At 39.8% G+C, this 18,998-nt stretch overlaps 1 protein-coding gene across 2 annotated transcripts in view; it reads right to left on the reverse strand.

Moving 5' to 3' along the window:
* Mctp2 (multiple C2 and transmembrane domain containing 2) overlaps nt 1–18,998 on the reverse strand; it is a 240,556-nt gene that overhangs the window by 153,093 nt on the left and 68,465 nt on the right. For both annotated transcript variants that reach the window (XM_036173220.1, XM_036173212.1), the window contains 4 exons: nt 7,199–7,341; nt 6,328–6,404; nt 5,841–5,952; nt 1,877–1,912 (listed from right to left, as the gene is read on the reverse strand). In XM_036173220.1, coding sequence (XP_036029113.1) covers nt 1,877–1,912; nt 5,841–5,952; nt 6,328–6,404; nt 7,199–7,341 — 368 coding nt within the window. The remainder of the gene's footprint in view (nt 1–1,876; nt 1,913–5,840; nt 5,953–6,327; nt 6,405–7,198; nt 7,342–18,998) is intronic.

Raw genomic sequence — 18,998 nt, forward strand, 5'->3', positions numbered from 1 at the left:
TCAAAATTCCAGAAGGAGAAAAATAAGAGCGGCGGCTCAGTCTCAACACATAACTCTATAGTATCTATATATAAATACTGCTCTCTGGATCCTCTGTCCCCTTCATAATTTTGATATCTTTATCCAAGCCGTGGACGTTTTTCCTACCCCTCTTCGTTCCTTTGGCCATTGTTCCATAACCTCTCCTGTCCTCCCTGGACTCCAATATTCCCCAGGCTCACAATTTCTGTTTCTCGCCTTTATGTTCTCCCACAAACTGCCAGTGCTCTTCCACAGACTGAAGCTCCCTAACTAAAGATGGTTATTGATGTACAGTACCGGGGTTTTAGTGCAGCAGCAGAATCAATAAAGGAGAAAATACTGCTTTGTCAGGCTTCACCAAGGCATTCTGGGAAACTTTACTGCTTTGGGTGGTTACAGCAACTCCTAATGCAGAAAGTGAGGGCTGGACTCCCTTCTGTGGTGAGAAATGATGTTCTCCTACCCTCTAGTGACTATAAAGGAATAAGGCAAAGGTGGAGAATGTTTGAAATCACAGCATACCATTATTTATCGTGTCCTCATCTGTTTCTTGGCAGGGACCAGGGTGCAAGAAACCGAGTAAGATGGGAGGTTGACTATTTCCCCTTTCATAGTTCTGTTTACTTGCTTAAAATGTAGATGCACTATAGTCAGTGTGGACACACTATAGTCAGAGTGTGGTGTTAGAACGTTGACTCCTATGGATTCCTGAGTGCAAGACAGTCTTAATCTCCTCTCTCTCTCTCTCTCTCTCTCTCTCTCTCTCTCTCTCTCTCTCTCTCTCTCTCTCCCCCTCTCTCTCTCTCCCCCTCTCTTTCTTTCTGTCAGAAACATTAAGAATTCTTGTTCTTGATGCAGACTCCATATTGTATAGAGAAGTAGTCACCTGAGGTATTATACAGTTAAAATTTAGAAACTGTGTGTGTGTACACACTCATTCATATACAAGTGATTGTCTGCACAACTTTTTTCTACCACAGGCACGGATCAGCCCTCACATTCAGAAATCAAATTAGACAAAGAGCCTGAAGGACCACATCATTTAACTAGAATTCTACATCTCATGACGTAAAGTAGTAAGAACTGCTAACTTGAGTTAAAGATACTTTGGTGGTGGTGGTGGGGGGGGGTCCTTCTAGAATAATTTTCATGTTTACCTAATTTATAATTTCCTAATTTGTTAACTTAATAAATGATTAAATTCTGAATGCTTTCATTGGTATTCCCACTTGTACAAACTGTAAAATACTATACACTTGCTTAGATAAAGTAACGATGTAAAACCCACCAGTACTTTGTGATATATTTAAAATATTCCATCACACACTGGGAAGATATGGGAGAGATTGATAATGGCTGCTACATGTTCTTCTAGTCTGTCCTTCACCCCTGAAGTATTCACATTAGCTTCTCATGGCAAAGACCTTCCTGAAGGGGCAGCATCTAGCCATGCCACATTCTAAGTGTCCCAAGCTTAACGAAAGTGTAAAATTCTACCATCCCTGGTACATATAAATGTCACCACTCAAACAAGTGCAAGTTCCAACATCTGGCCATGCCCTCACTTAATGAAACTCTAAAGAAAGGGCCTTTCCTTTTTATTCATTAAAACAATAAGAGGTACAGAATACTGATACAAATCAAGTCTGAACAACACTAATTTCATATATATAGGTATGTGTATATATATAGGGTGTGTGTGTGTGTGTGTGTGTGTGTGTGTGTGTGTGTGTATATATATATATATATATATGAATGGATGTATGTATATGTCTATCTGTATATATATGAATGCATTTGTGAAAAAATGAAGTTTTATTCAGATTATATAAAAATAAAAAACAAGTAAATTTACCTTGCTGGCACTTAACCGCTTCCGATTTGACCAACGCTTCATTATATAGTGAAGATATAAAAATGAAACAGAGAAAATTGAATCATTTATAATATAATTAAACTACTTTACATTACATATGATGCATATTATATTCAGGTTATTATCTCCCAAATTTGAAAGGTAGCCTCTGCCATCACTTATCTCTCCCCACAAAAAGCTCACTTAAACAAGAACAAAGAAAAATCACACTTAGGTAGTTGTACACATCATTTTCTCATAGTATTCAGGGCAGATCAGCAATGACAGACAAATGTCATTGTATCTCAATAACACTTTTTAAATTAAATGAAATAATACATTTTATCTCCAAAAAGGAAGATCATGTTTCTCCCAATTGCAATGTTTAGGTAGCATTGTAAAAATATTTGTAAATTATTAACTAATGTTAGTTCATGTTTGGATCATCCATAGCTTTTGTTACCAGAAAACAAAATTCTATGTACTTTCATAGGTTAAATCTCAATAGTCAAAAATAACAGAAAGAATGCAGAACTTATGCCATATGGAAATTTGTTCTTTTATAACCTAATTAAAAGAGAAAATAACTAAAAACTTTAGAATCACCGTCGTCCAATGAAATTAATTTAGTTGATCTAGCAAATGTGTGAAGAAAGAAAAAAGTTTTGAAGATCAACACATTTCATCCTGTTTTTTTCTGACCCCTCTTTTGTCATGCAAAGGCTGTTCTGCTTCATCTAGGGTTGAAATTTCCTTTCAGCAAAATCTATCTCCTCTCCCAAGTCAGTACCTAGTACTGCAATGCTCTGCTCTGGCTATCTCACTAGCGCACTGCTTGTTAAAACGTGGTTACCTTCAGGATACTGCACTTGAATTATGAAATCTAATCAAGCAGACCACACTTACTATAGTGTTCAAGGAATAGAGAAAATGCAGGTAAATCATATGGCTACTTTGCTGCTACTTCTCCTCAATCAATAAGAAACCTGAAAGGGAACCAGTGGTCAAGACATCCATTCATATTCCACTGGCCAGCCATTAGGACTGGGCAGAGAGAACGTGCAGGTTCTCATTCATTTTTGTCCTGGGGAAATGGTGAGGTCATCATTGTGCACCTGACCTAGTTAAGGTATATACAATGAAGGTTAGAAAGAAAATGCTCAGGAGTTGTCTCAATAAAAATACCAAGTATTTTCACTTAATCCAATCACAGACATTAATGACAACCTTATAGGGGTATAACGCCATTGAGTCCTTTTTTGCATAGGCTTGATAATTTTTTGTAGCCATCACAAAAGATAAACCAAATTAGGACACTAACATGATATCTACTTTATTGTAATGCTACAAGCTACCACATACTGAATATCTCTACCCCGTCTGGAGCCATGTCAGGTCATGTCAGTCTCCAGGATGCTATAAAACAGGTATCCCCATTCTTATCTCAGAGAGGTTAACTAACTCTGTGGATTTGACTGAGACATGGTGGATCTAGGAGTCAAACACAGATAGTTTGATGACAAGTCCACGGTTTTAATTATGAGCCTACTCCTCTCCAAGAAAAAGAAAGTACAGTTTACTCGGGCTTTCCGTCAGGGGGATGCACCATACTTAGATGTACAATACAAAGACAAGCTGCACATCTTAAGTTTTTTTTTTTGTTGTTGTTGTTGTTGTTTTTGTTTTTGTTTTTGTTTTTTTGTCTCTTTGGTTTCTAAAGCAACAAAATTTCCCTCACTGATGACAAGAAAAATTGATGCAAAACTGAGAATCCAAAGTGGAACTCCTCTACAGTTTACACATAAGAGTCAACGTATAAACCAAGCATTCTAACCACATAAATGTACTGCCTTCTAGGTCCAAGGGCTTGTTATTTCCACTTAAAAACCCAAAAGAAACACTCCTTTTTAATATCCATTTAATCTTAATAAAAAGAGCAAATGTTTTTTTCTATCTAGTATATGCAAATGGACCATGTTAGTCCTGTAAGTACAAATATATATATATATATATATATATATGAGGTGGGTATATATGTCTCAGAACAAGTCATTCCTCCAGTACTGTCCCTTTGGTTATGCTTAGATCAAGTATATAAAGAGAAAAGGGACATTACAAAGCAGAGTAAATGAGATAGGCAGGTGCTACTGCCTTCTCATTATATAAAATCAATTATATAAAATCAATTGCACACTTGGCTTCTGCTGGGCAATGCATAAGGAGAACACACAAGTAAGCAGAGATGCTGGCAATCTCAACAGAGGAGGTGTGTGTGTGGGGGGGGGGTGCTGCTCACGTACTAGGAGGGGCCAGGCTAAGTTAGGTGAAGACGATGGATACTCTTGGTACTTTGAAAAGACACACTGAAATGCATCACACGTGCAAGTCCAAGTTGCTTCTTGCAATTGTTTGCTCTGCGGTCTGAGATAAATCAAAATCAAATAGCTAATACCTGAAAATTCCAAATGTGGCGATATTGAAACGCAGTTGAAGTGCAATAAGATTATTGAGCATTGCCTAGTGAGCTGAGTAAACATTCAAAAGGTGCAGCCATTTTCGTGGGAGACATCAACTTTATAGAAGTCACCAAAGAAACAGAGGCTATCAAGTGTTCTGACATGAGCATTTGGTTCAAATACATATTTATATTGCATGTTAATTTAGGCGAGCACCCACCTCAAGTCACCCACCACCTACTATGTACTTGAACAGTGAATCCAGACCATAGATTCTGAAGCAACAACAACAGGATAAAAGTGAAGGCATAGAAAAGCCCTGGACAGAGGGGGACAGAGAAGACAATGCTGTCTTCATCATATTAACAGTTTCCTTGAGGTCCCAAGTGTGAACCGTGTTATCTTAAGTATAAGGAAGGCTTTAGTCTGTTATTTTGTAAGCAAATTAACCTAAGGAATTCAAATGTTACAAAGTGAATGTTTACTTGACACTCTGACAGTTGAAAAATTCATAGTACACTTTTACTATTCTTATTACTAGCTAGCTCCTAGGAGTTTACTAGTAAATTAGTAGTAAATTACTAGTTATGGTTTTCATCATGAAGTTAATTACAACAGAAAGATTAAGCAATAGCTAAAATGAAGAATATTTACCTCAATTTAGAAAGTATTATTAGAAGCCTAATTTCTAAATAGGCTTCAGATTTTCATATTGAATTCCCTGCAGGATCAAATGTAGTACATCTATTCTTCCTCCTGGAACTTCTTTAGTTTGCTTAAAAAAATATCTTTCAGTAAACTGTAATAAAATACATTGTGCTCTTATTTTAATTATTGGAATTATAATGTGCAACCCATGAATATGAAAATGAGATTATGATTTCCATCATCATGTTTACTTGTAAGAGCAGACGTTCTATCTTATCTTAACAAAATCGAATGGTTCACTGATGGTGCAGCATCGCCACTGTACGGTGTGCTAATGAGAAATTTCCATGTGATAGAAGAGAGAACATTAAAATTTGCATTTTTCACAAAATCACACCCACCTCTGGAAAAGTTAACAGCCAGTAAAGAAGACAAAGGACTCAACATATTGCAAGAGGACACTTGATCACTTCCTAAATCATGACGTAACCATTAAATCCTGGGAGCTGCCTGCATAGCTGAATATATGAAAGTCAAAAGTCACCCAGAATCTAAAGATTACTAAATGGAAGCCCTGACACTAAAGGAAACTATATTCCAAGTGGCTTATACAGGCAAAACACACACAGTCTATGAGTTTAAAAGCAATCCTAACCATACTTTAGTCAGCCAGATAACTTCTTATTTCTCCGTTGCCTGGCCAGTGGTTCATGAGAAAGAGTGTAGATAACTGTGTACTGACACTTGATGCAATTATTGTACTTCTCCCCTTAATGTACAATTGACAGTCATCCTGCCTGCTGGTCAGTCATCAAAGAGCCATCACAGTAGAGAGGTTAATCAGAAAGGTTCATACTTACATGCCTCTTGAAGTCACCCTGTTTTACAACTAGGTTCAAATTTAACACAATCACTCCCATATCATCTTCCAAACTGTTTGGATCTTCCAGTTTTAAAATATGTTCGGTAGTCCTGCAAGCAAAAACACAACACTTGACCTTAACATTAACTGGCAATATTGCAGGCCTGATAAGCTATCCGAAGCTTAAGGCAAAAGCCTACTACCTCTGCATAAAGATTAGTCACAGTGGGGGTGGGAGAAATATAGAACCACATTTAATTAATATATATTTTCTAGGGGTAGAAAAAAAAATCTCTGACATTGTCAATCAAATTCAACATTGGTTAACTGATCTCCCTGCTCTATCACCAAAATAAAGTGTAAAAACATGTTTTAAGTTAAATTATCGACCTCAGTAATTTAAAAACCCAAATAAGCATGATTTAATATGAGCATGGGTTTCCCCTAAAATTCACTGATAATGATTCAAGGTCAAAGAGTGATACCTGTTAAGTTCAAGTTCCCTGAGAACGACAAAAGCGGACCCCATGAAGTCAGACGTGGTCAAGTCTCGATCGTACACCTAGAAATCAGGGAGCCATTAGCACACAGGACCATCCAGAGCAGCTGGCTTGTTCAAATGACCAACATATACAATAGGCTGGGGACTCAGAAATTCACCTTTCAGTCCTTACAATAATTTGCACAGTGAAGTTGAAGAAAACTTCAAGTCAAGCCTATACAGAGAAAAAATACCTTGCCTGTCTTGCCAGCCATGCTCAAAACAATAGGGAAAAAAAGGAAAAAAAAAAAAAAAAAGAAAGACAGACAAACTTTTAAGGCAGTGGTCAAATACAACAAAAGATTATGTACAGTGGACCCTCCCTCTCATTAAAACTTAGCATTTTCCATGGTAAACAGATCTGCCAATTAAATGGAAATTTGCTAACTATTGTGCAGCCATCCCATTCTACACTCAACCTGCACAGTTGAAACCCAGATGTTGGAGTCATTGATGCTTATACCTGGTAACTTGGAGCTCTGTTAAGTATAAAGTTCTTTCTAAGGCGAATGGTGTCTACACTTGTCACCACTACAGGGCCAATAATAATTCTTCCACATTGAGCATGTGTAAACAGAGCCAATAAGGGCATTATTTACACAGTACAGGGTGACTTCGTAGCATATGTATCTCCTTGATTTGAGGGAAACACAGTTTCATAAAGAGTCTAAAAAAAAATTCCTCCTACAGTATTTTCCTCAGGGAAAAATGGAGGGATTAATTGAATGAAGCAAGTGCACAGTTATGGAGGCCTGGAGAGCTACGGAAGAATATAGATTCTGAAGAAAGGACTGACAAGGTGTCAGGACTACTACCTTCACGCGAAGCTTTTGATCAAGGCTTTGTATCGGCAACACAACTATCTCGTCCCAAATCGGGTTCAAGTTCTTATATATGACTTTACTTTTGTACAGCGTCTTCCCATTCAGCTTAAATTTCACATACGGATCACTTGTGCCTTTAAAGGAAAGAGAGAACAAGACAGAATTTTTAAAATACACATAGACATCTGACATCTCTACCCAGTCAAGATTCTTCCCACAGTCCCCAGGCCTGAAGCAAGCCAGGAAGCACACTGAGATGATGTCTCTCTGCCGAGGGATGGGAAGCCCTGGATGTGTCATGAGGAGGGGAAAATACTACAATTTCAGGGTAAATGATTAATTCCATTTTGTCTTTTAGTGGTTGAATATGAATGGGCTCTTTAGGCTTTTTATGTGGTTTCATTGTGGATACGTCACCCCTCAATAACCCACCAAAATTCAAGAAATCAAGTCGGTGTCAGGAATCCTGGGGAGAAGCTTGCCCTCCTAGGATCGGCATTAAGTCCATGAAAAGGGAAAGCAGCCATTTCCAAATATTTAGCAGATGGCCGATTCAACCGCATCTTCTTATACCTTAAAATATAATCCTAACAAATAAACCGCTCTCCACAATCACTCGTTCAAAAGATGATGCACGGGGGCTCAGACTGGAACCAAGGGGCGTAGAGATTAAATCAACAGAGTGGCCATTCTTTGCTGCCTCCTCGCACCTGCACCAAAGCTGCACACATTGTCCCCACGCAGGACCAGCACATCAACCAGGCCCTCAGCCGGCCTCAGCACTGACACAGCTGACCTGAGCGGCCCCTCCTGGGGTGCTTTGAAATGGATGCCAAAGGGAATGAATAATATCCCTCAAGTTGCTACCTCCACCCCCCACTCCATCCACCCAAGCCCACCCCACCCCAACCCCATCACACACACAAACACACATTTTTCAGATCAACTGAAAAGAAAAGAAGCCTACACACATAATGCATGAATTATGTATTGTGCCTGTGTGTTACATGAGTGTGTGTGTCATCTAACATGCCGAGGATATACTTGCTCATCTGTATCAGGTGAGTGAAGGAAGGGGAGGAAATGAATAATCAGCAGGGAGACCAGGGAAGGCCAGCTCAAGAGGCTATTAAGACGAAACTTAGGACTTGCGGAGTTATGGCACTGTGGTCCATCTTGAAACTCAGCCCTATGAGGATAAATGCAAGGACCCACCATCTAATTCAGGGCCCCAGATAGGTTCCAAAAATACCCATTGAAATGAATTTCTGATATGAAATTCAAGCCAATACCATATACAAATATTATATCAGAAATTATTTTTAATTAATTATAAAAAATTAATTCCACTACTTTTCTGCAAACATGTCATTAAGAACTACTATTCTTTACTTCAATAGTTTATCATGTAGGCCCCTTCTTAATGTTTCCATGTGGTCCCAGTAGTAAAAACCACAGTAAAGTAAATGCAAGATATTCCCTAGCTAGTCGAGTGGATGGTGGCATCACTATGCAACAGGACAGTACACATTATTCGATGCTAAAAGCCTTACTAAAGCAGGAATTTTCTGGATTAGCCTTCCGGTAATGCATGGGCACTAACTTTAAAACAAAGAAATTAAAATAAGCTACAGATACAGGACGTGTCCAATTCTACAGTCTTAAGTTTAGCAGTGTAGGAAGAGAAGCCCAGACCTCATTCAAAACACATACCCATGTTGAGCAGTTTTTGAAGGCTAGTAAAAAATAAATGCATTCACAGCCACTCGGTGGAATTCACACTGGTGAGTGAGCATCTGCCCACCCTCTCCTTCAGCAGCTTGAGAGAACACCTCTGGCTGGTCAGGATTTAACAATCATTGTGATATATATGTATAAAAAAAGTGAGGGGAAACTATAATAAAAAGAGGCCTTTAATTAAATGAAATTGCCACTCTGGGATCAGGGCCTTCATGCTTGTCAGCGTACTCTCAAAATAAACATCTCAAAACTCGGCCTCAGTGGTGTCAGTTTCTCACAGGCAAGGCATACTGGGTAATCCCCAAGCATCTTGACAGCTACATAATGTTCAAACTGTTTCACGGGTGAATGGCGGCAGTTGCATGAAAGAAAATATTAATGTCTGGAATTAATAGAAAAAAGGACCAGGGTTTACAAAAGCCAAATAAGGGAAGAGGGTGTCAAGTTAGTGCAGTGTTAATTGTTGGAGAAAATTTGCTAGGAGGGGGTAGTTCATGGTGGTTCTCTCTCTTAGAGCCTAAGTGCCTGACTGTCAGGGAAGTGGTATGTCAACTACGCAAGCTCTGAAAAGGGGCCGGCAGCTCTGGAATGCGACTCCCGGATTATACAGATGGTGAACTGACACCTGAATGGGTGGACTTTAACCTTCCCCCCTGGGAGCCTGGGATACAAAGAGGCTCTTGTGGTAGTTGGTACTTTCAGTGGAGAAGGAATCAGGGGACATAGAGACCAGGCTGTGTCTCTGCATAGCCTCAAACTCCAACTCTTAGGACTCAGGGCCAATCATCTTCCCCCACACTAGACAGACTGGAGCTTCCATAAACAGAACTTCTACATGCACAGATTTAACCAACCATGGGCACAACACAGTTTTTTGTTTTGTTTTGTTTTGTTTTAATATGTAAAATGTGTCTTTACTGAATAAGTACAGACTCCTGTCCTGGTCATTATCCCCCACACAACATAACTATTTGTTTACATGATATTGACACTGTGTAAATCATCTACAGATAAAGGAAAAGATAATGGAAAGTGCATGTAGGTTATAAATGATTTTTATGATAATTTACATATAACACTATAGGTACACATAGAAGCATGGCAGTTTATAGACTACATCCTATATAAAGGACATGCATACGCATGGATTATGGAATCAAGAGAGGCACTGGAAATAACCCCATGGAGGTCCCAGGGAGTGAATATATCTGTAGCAGTGCTAATTCCTGCAGCAGAGAGGCACCAAATCCACCACCTCCTAAGAACCACACGAATCACAGTTGTTCCTGCTCATGACCACTAACCTATGGATGGCCACTCTCCCTTGACATGTACCTGTCAACCATGCTACCAGACCATAAATATATCTGGTCTTATCCAAGTCTTGCTCTGTGCTAGATACCCTCGGGGTGTTGCCAAGATGCGAAACCTGCTCTTCTGCACCAGATAGTATGCATAGCCCACAATACAGCATGGGGCCCAGGTGGTAATGAGGAAAAGAAGTAAACCTGGTGTGGGGTTCTGCCCAGTAGTAGGCAGGAAAGGTGGTTCCTAACTCACAAGTCAGTAAGGGCTCAAATCAAGGGGGCAGGATTTGAAATCCACCTGGGACCAGACAGGAAAAAGACTGGGGGTCATTGCAGCAGGGAGGGAGACCCAAAAAATCATTAGTGTTGTAATAACAAACAAGCAATTCAGTGAACCCAGAAATTAAGGAAGAAAAAAAATATATAAAAAGAAAGAAATAGATTCCAACGGGCTGTTTTGAGTCAGAGACCAAAGTGCCCTAAACATACACAATAAAGGGCTAGTTATTATTCTGCAAGAAATGTGGGTGTTTTATTTCCTGTTCCTGGCCTTTTTAATTTTGTTTAAGTAAAAGTAATATATGCCCACAACTTCGAAAGGTACGAAATGAAACAAAGCCTGCGCCCTCTGAGTGCACCCTGATCCCATTCGTCTGCTTTGATACCCATAAGCAGTTTCTTGGGTGTTTTACAGGAGAAAAATATATGTAAGACTGCACTTTCTCAAGTAATATGCTATAGTACTGGGATCATACCAGCAATCTGCACCTATGGGTGTCCTTCCAAGGAAACGTATCCCGGCTGTGCTGTTTCTGGGTAGGCCAGTAGTCAATATTTTCCCTGCTGTAGACAGTAGTTCCGTCAGCAGGCTTATGGGTCTATCCTCGCATCCCTGTCTGTAGCAAGTTTGTAACACTGAAGTGTGACAGTGGCTCATTTGGGTTCTAACAGACCTCATCAAGTGGTTTTCTAAGCTTATCAAACACAGGGGTGGGTGGGAAGGCCGGCTCTGTGGGTAGGAGAGAGCTTGCTGCTCTTTCTTGCTGCTCTTGGAGGGGACCCCAGTTCAGTTCTCAGAATCCACTTTGGGCAGCTCACAGGAGATCCAACAGCCACGTCTGGCCTTTCAGGGCACCCACATACATGGCATATACAGGCACACGTACCTACATACAAGTAAATATAAGATAAATCTTCTAAATGCTCACCAAACTTGGAGTATACGTCCTTTTTGTTTCATTCTGCATTCCCTACCACTGAGTATTTTAAATCTTTATTTTAATCTGTTGGCGGCGGGGGAGGGGGGGTCCTCTGTCACTCCCCTTCTCTTTAATAAACACTTTCAGGGACTTTCTGGCTGTTGTGATTTCCATTTGTTTGGCTCTTTGGCAATCCGGTTCTTGTTCTTATTGTGTGGCTATCTTTCAGGGGGCTCAGCTCATCCTCTGACTACAACTGGAACGGATCTTCCTTGTGGAAACTGCTCACCGACTATGCATCTTGTCAGAATTTAACAAGTTATTACTGGCAATAAGTTATTTTCCTTTTTATTTAATCAAATTAGTCAAGGTCTGACTTTGTACTTTCACATTCTGCATAGGAGCTTAAAAAAAAAAACTGTAGGATTTTTAAATTAATTCAGCTGTGTTTCTTCCCACTGATTTTTGTACATGTTCTTTTTTTACACTTAAGTTTTTGGTCCATCTGGAGTTATTTTAGTATGAAGAGGAAGGAAATGTAGGTTCATTCAGGAGGAGAGTGAAGCGATCAGAGCCTAAGCTTTGCACACTTAAGTCCGACAGCAGCTTATAATTTAGATGAAGGAGAAAGGGGAGAAAGGAAGGACACCTGGTAGCTGAGCCCAGTGCTTCAGCAAGGAGTTGAGGGTGGAGGAGAAAGCTGAGCTCAGACCCTAAGAACGTCATGTGGGAGGCTAGGGAGCAGACTCGGTAGTGAAAGTGCTTTCTAAGCAAGTGAGAGGACCCAAGTTCAAATCCCCAGAACCCAGGTCCAGGAAGCGTGCTTGGTATCCTATCTACAGTTCCAGACTCAGGGAGTAGAGGCAAGGCATGCCCAGAGGAAATTAGTCATCTGTATGAGCTCTGGTTTTGATCAAAAGGGCCAGACCTAAGAATAAGGTGGAAAAAAAAATAAAGATGATTCCTGTCATCAACCTGGGGCCTCCATATTCACACACACACACACACACACACACACACACACACACACACAAACTTACACACCATACACACATGCCTTTTAAAATGGAAAATAAAAAACAAAATACCCAGACATCCCTGTCATCTGGAGAGATGTACTACAGACTGGAAGGAATATGTCATCAAAGCTATTAGAAATGGTCCTTAGTGTTCTCCTGTGGAATTTTCAAAATGTATAGTGAAATACTAAGTTCTATTAACAGGGCCAGTGAGGTGGTTTAGTGTATAAAAGCACTTGCACAAGCCTTAAGAAAATGATCTCTGGAACTCATAGTAGGAGAGAAGTGCCTTCCAAAAGTTGTCCCCTGACGTGCATATATATCCCTCAGCATGCATAAACACACACACACACACACACTCACACACACACACACACACACACACACACACAGTAATAATAATAAAATAAATAAAATAAAAATCTCATTAATAGATGCAAGATACAACGAACAACAATATAAACACAACTTAAAACTTTTGGGGAAGGTATTTTTAAAATAGTTTGACTATGGAAAACAATCCATAGAGGTAATATTAAATTCCTCTGAGCATCAGGAAGTAAAGGCATATGCCTAGGGGTACCCAACACACCCAGAGATGCTGGAGTTTGCAGTAGCATCCTGTGAGAAACTGTGTCATCTTGAATAATTCACTCAATTCCTTACATAATATTCTTCTCCTTTGTAATGTGAAAAACTACTATTCTCAAAGGAGTCTCCTGAGAACAAATAAGCCAATCTACTTTAATGGTAGCCAGCTCCAAACTTTACAAAGAATGCCTCCTTGTAAGGGATACTATTTTTAGCATCATGATTCGGTTGAGTTAAAAAAAGGAAGAGCATATAACCATTTATGTAGTCCTAATGTCCATTTACTTTATTTTAATGTCCAAGGTAATTCACATGACTAATTTCTCCCTATAAAGTTTCTTTAGTGCTATCTCTGACAGTGTGGAATTTTCTATCACTTTCCTTTTAGGGAAATGGGAAGAAAAAAACTGTGAGCTTAAATTCATTTTTTTCAGGAATTCTATAAAATCAGGAAAACATATCTGAAATATTATTAAGTGTTCTGGAAAGGAAATAGCTTGTACAAAATTAAAAATTTTAAATCCCCAGAAACATAGGTTTCTTCTCTATCAAAAAGTCCATAGGTCATTCACTGAGGACTTCAGGGCACTCTGGAAATCTAGCCTTGGCAGTATGAGGTCCCTGAGCTCTGTCTTTGAGGTTGGCTAAATAAAAGAACAAGACGATTTTCAGGATAAAAATAAGGTGGAGGAGGTGTGCTACTGTGACTTCTACATAAGGAGCCCGTGCCCCAAAAAAATCCCAGTGAAGCCATGCAGACACAATAATGTCTGTACACTGCATCCTTTCACAGTCCCATTCAGAAACCAGAAGGGGCAACTGAGAAAGAGAGGGAGCAGTTTCCTTGATCCTGTGAAAATAAGGAATCATTTCCTATATAGCATATGAGTTCAGAGTGATCCCAAGCCAAGGGTCCTCCCAGATCACTGAAGGCTGGGAATACAAACATCTGCTGGTAGATGCCAGCCCAGGATACTTCTGCAACTGGAAGCTATCTGCTTCTAAGATCTACTTGCCCATCTTCATCCTCTGACAAGCTGTTTTCCTCAGCGGTCTACTGTCCTTAAAATACACTTTGCAAATGTACCCACCTTAACTGAATAGGAACAACTTCTCTCCTCTAAGGGGTTCATAAATATGCAAAACCTCCTGTGGCCCCTTGAGCAAAGACTGACCCTGGTTGGACCTTGAAATGCAATGGTCTCAGGCAATTTACAAATATACATGATTAAAAATACAAAACAAAACACAACACAAATATCCACTTTACTCAACAATCTTCCAGAAATCAGCTTATGGCGGAATTGATGATCTGAAAGTCTCGATTTTACCACAACCCCCCTTTAACTGTTTATGAAGTTTATAAAACCCTGTATGAAAGATATAATAGAACCTATCGATAGTGCAGTAAAATGGGCAATGAGTGTTTCCAGGGGCATTTGGATTCTCCTAGACATATGACCTCTCATAAGGTTTCTCCAGCCACATCACATACTACCTTTGTCTCCACCTACTGAGACTCTGTTCCCTTTACCATCTGGATTCTTTTTAAGTTTCATCTTTTCCCCATAACTAATCTTCCCTTTTTCTGACTCCATAACCAACGCCACAACATACCCTGTCCCTATCATTTCATTTGCATAAGAGATTTTAAAGAGCTAGAGAGATGGCTCAGTGACTAAGAGCATTTGTTCTGGCAGATGACCTGGGTTTAACTTAGAGCACCTTCATGGAGGCTCACAACCATCTGTCAATCCATTTCCATGTGGATCTGACACCCTCTTCTGTGTTCCACCAATTTCTGCTTCCATGGGTACCAGTCATGAACAGAGTGCACACACTTACATGCAGGCAATACATCCACAAACATAAAATAAAAATACATTTTAATTTTTTTTTTTTCGAGACAGGATTTCTCTGTGTAGCTTTGCACCTTTGCTGGAACTCACTTGGTAGCCCAGGCTGGCCTCGAACTCACAGAGATCTGCCTGCCTCTGCCTCAGAGTGCTGGGATTAAAGGCATGCGCCACCAACGCCTGGCCAAAATTAAACAAACATTTAAATATTCTTTAAAATGCTACTCTTATTTTGCCTTCATAACCCATTGTTAATGAGTCAGATACATTCACATCTACTTAAAAAGTCTATGTCATATATATATATATATATATATATATATATATATATATATATATGCATAGAATGGTCAAAACTTTTTATAGCTGAAAAACTTGTCAATATATACAGATTCAGTAACTTCAGTAAACTGATTATTTGTTGAATACAGGATTGAACTAGCTGGGCTTTCATAGACTGGCCAAGCAAACCATATGCCTGCATGGGTAACCAGAAGCATACATGAGTGTGAACTTCTGTGAATCTCATGCATGGCCATCCTTGTAACACAAGAAACAAAGGTTCAAGTAAAATGAGAAGGCCTGAAGACATAGAAACACACATACTCACAAGCAGAACACCCATGTACAATAGACGATGGAGAAAAATGAGCAGCAGACACCTGGAACACAGCACAGGACCCATCACACACCATTCCGCACCTGACAAGGGACACGCTCACCCACATAGAGAAGTCTCTCATCAGCAGATAAACATTACGCAGGGCTAAATTCAATGCAGTGGTCAAGATAGGCGCAGCAAACATAGGCGTCATTCCAGGCTTTCTTTCCTTGGCCCCTCGTGAGCACTGAGAAAGGATTAAATAAATGGAAACTGGCTGGACAGAGCGGCAAGCACCAAACACCCTAATCAAAGCAGGGGTGTATGTAGTCTCAAAACAAAACCAAGCCACAACAGTCCTCAGAGAGAAGATCTCAGAAATGGGAAAAACACAAAGGCTTTTTAGGACCAGTATGTCCAGCATGATCTATGCCTGGTGGGAAGTGGGGTGGGGGGAGGGAGGGCACAGAAACAGATTCCAGAGTGGGCTGCTCATTTGTTTTAGCATTTTAAGCTACAACACCGCGGGCAGGGAAGGAAACTAGAGTGACAGCCACCCCACTGGATCAGCTTTCAGGTTCATTTCTGACATAGAGGTCCATGTTTTTTGTGCTGCTGCACACTCAGAGTAAGGATCTTATGCCATCTGGTGTTCAGACCAGGTACTACAGTGAGAAGACAAGCTGGAGGCTTGCAAACTAAAGAGGGTTCATTGGGCTGAAGTAAGACTGTGCTGTGCACTTGACTCTTGCACTAAAGAACACGTCAGCAGAAATCCAACAGAAGCCCAGGAAGCAAACATTGGTACATATTGCGCTTGCGTGTATAGTTGTTGAAAAGAGGCACTCTAATCGCTAGAGAAAGAAAGGTTTGTCCTTGTTCATCTAGAAGTCATTTTGAAAAAGAAAAACTAAGTTTCTATTCAGGTCCTACTATTGAAAAAAAAATGGTGACAGACAAAAAACACAAATGTGAAATGAAAATACAAACAGACTGAGATAGGTTAATGTGTGTGATCTAAGGAGCATGGGCCTCTGCAGATGTGGAAACAAAGGAAGGTACTATTCAGACTAGGCAGTGAAAACTAGCAAGATTATCACAACAGACACTTCAGAAATAAAAGTTAAAGTCCAATGACAAATTACAATGCTATCTGTGAATCTACCCAGCACACTGGAGAAGCAAGGACCATTCTGCACAGAACAGGGCTTGCAAAGATAAAAACAAATCTGAATGAACATATATAAATGTCCAAAATTATTGATGCAAACACAGATTTAAGCAAAAAAAGGATAATGTTTTTCCTATACCCAATTAACAAAGTTATTCTATAGTCAATGTAGGTAATAGAAAGTGAGCCAATTCATTGCTTCTGGTGAGAATAAGCCTTTCTTAGGAGAAAACTGCCAATTTTGTAACGCTAACAGAGAACCAGTCATAAGATTGTAAGATTGAAGAAAATCAATGCAAATCAATAATTGACTTGCAAAGAAGTGAAGACCAAAGCTGGACACACAGTTTAAGGCATTTGTGGAAGCATGGTTTGTAATAATAAAGATTGGGAGCGGAGAAGCAAGATGGCTCAGTGGGTAAAGATATTTTCCACACAACCCTGGTGACCTAGTGACCTGAGTTCAATTCCCCAGAACCAAGACTCGGAGAGAACTGACCACCACAAAGTTTTCCTCTAATCTGCACACATGTGCTATGGCACACATGTGTCCACACACATCATAGGAACATGCACGTGAATACACACATACACCCACATAATAGTAGTAGTAATAATAATAATAATAATAATAATAATAATAATAGGAAGAAGAGGAAGAAGAAGAAGAAGAAGAAGAAGAAGAAGAAGAAGCAGAAGAAGAAGCAGCAGCAATAAAATGAATTTTCATTAACCTAATTTGGAACATTGACTCAGCAGAGCAGGATGTGCTCTACAATTTTATCTTTCTTCTTAAATATTTTGTAATAGAGAATAACATACATAAGAACCAAAAGTGTGTGACAGAGCACTCCAAAAATGGGGGTCTATTATGCTATAAAAAGGAAACCCTGCTTTCAAACTTACATCAGCAAAAGGCAACTCATCTTAAAATTCTAGTGAGGACCTGGCAGTGCCTTCATCCTCACGCTTGCCTTCCCCCATGTTGGTCTTGAGGAACATTTCCTGAATCCAATTTAAAGTGCAGGGTATAATACCACCACCGATGCAAAGAGTCATTCAAAGGATGCTGCTCATTTTGTGGCAGAGTTCTAGAAACAGCCACCTGTCCATCTTTACAGCCATACCACAGAGGCTATGTTTCTCTATAGCTCTAACATGACTATCTTTTCGTTACAAAGAGAATATACAACCATAAAACTCAGCCTACTAAGTGAAGCAAGGTTTAAATTAGAAGGGCTGACCATGGAATTACTTCAGTGGTAATCCTCAGCTTTCTAATTACCCATTTGTGTGGCAGTCTTGGTGCTCTTGGTCTTCAAGTCACTCCTCCAATGACGTTTTTCCTGTCATCTGAAGAGAAAGCTGCCACTACTCCATAAACAAACATCAAATACTTATCTATTCCAGATATGAATAAAGGGAGAAGTTTTGTAGTGGAATAGATCATGAGTTTTCAAAAAGCTCACATCACAAAGAAAACCATTATCCCTCAACACAGTGGGAGTAGTGGTTATGGCCCTAGGGATGTTATAGTGAATTTCATTTTTTCTCTTTGCAATACTGGAGAGGAGCCAGGAGAGGGCACCAGCAACACAGTATTCTTTAAGGCCACAGCTGTGGATTTGGGTTAGCCTACGTTTTCAAGGGGAAAACAGACTTTTTTTTTTAATGTGGGTGCTCTTCATTTCCAGGAATTAATGATATAGGGTATAAGAGGCATGAGATGGGAGTTTTCCCACAGTCAAGAGACTTTGTCTATATTAGAAAACCCAGGATCCTATCTATGAGTGTGGAAGGTAAGGCTGTTGCCCTAAGTTCTTCTACCCACTGCGACACCAAATATCTTCTCAGTCACATTATTCTCTATGGGAAACTGAGCCATGGTCCAATTTTCTCTGTGCATCAACCACATGAGGAAGCAGTTGTACTGAAAGTAGATGGTCATGTTACATCACTTCAGCTTTAATTCTCAGAGACTTAAAATTACTGGACCAGGACCACACCAAAACCATAGAAAAAGGCAAGTCTTACATGCTCAAAAACAATGCAACAGGTGTAATTTTACAGCCCCAAAGGAGGAAGGAGACATGGGATATAAAGTATGAAGTTAATGTTGTCAAGAGGTGAAAGCAAGAACAAAGAGAGGAGAGGAGATGGAGGTCAGGCAAGGACAAACAGGCAATTACTGAGAGGGAAATGGCCATGATGTTCCTCCTAAAAGAATGAGCTCAAGGCCGTGCCCAGACAATGTGCTACATCTCAGGCTCACACCACAGCAAGCAAAACTGCGTGCCTAAAGAGAAA

This window comes from Onychomys torridus, chromosome 1 (assembly GCF_903995425.1).
Source record: "Onychomys torridus chromosome 1, mOncTor1.1, whole genome shotgun sequence".
NCBI classification, from domain to species: Eukaryota; Metazoa; Chordata; class Mammalia; order Rodentia; family Cricetidae; genus Onychomys; species Onychomys torridus.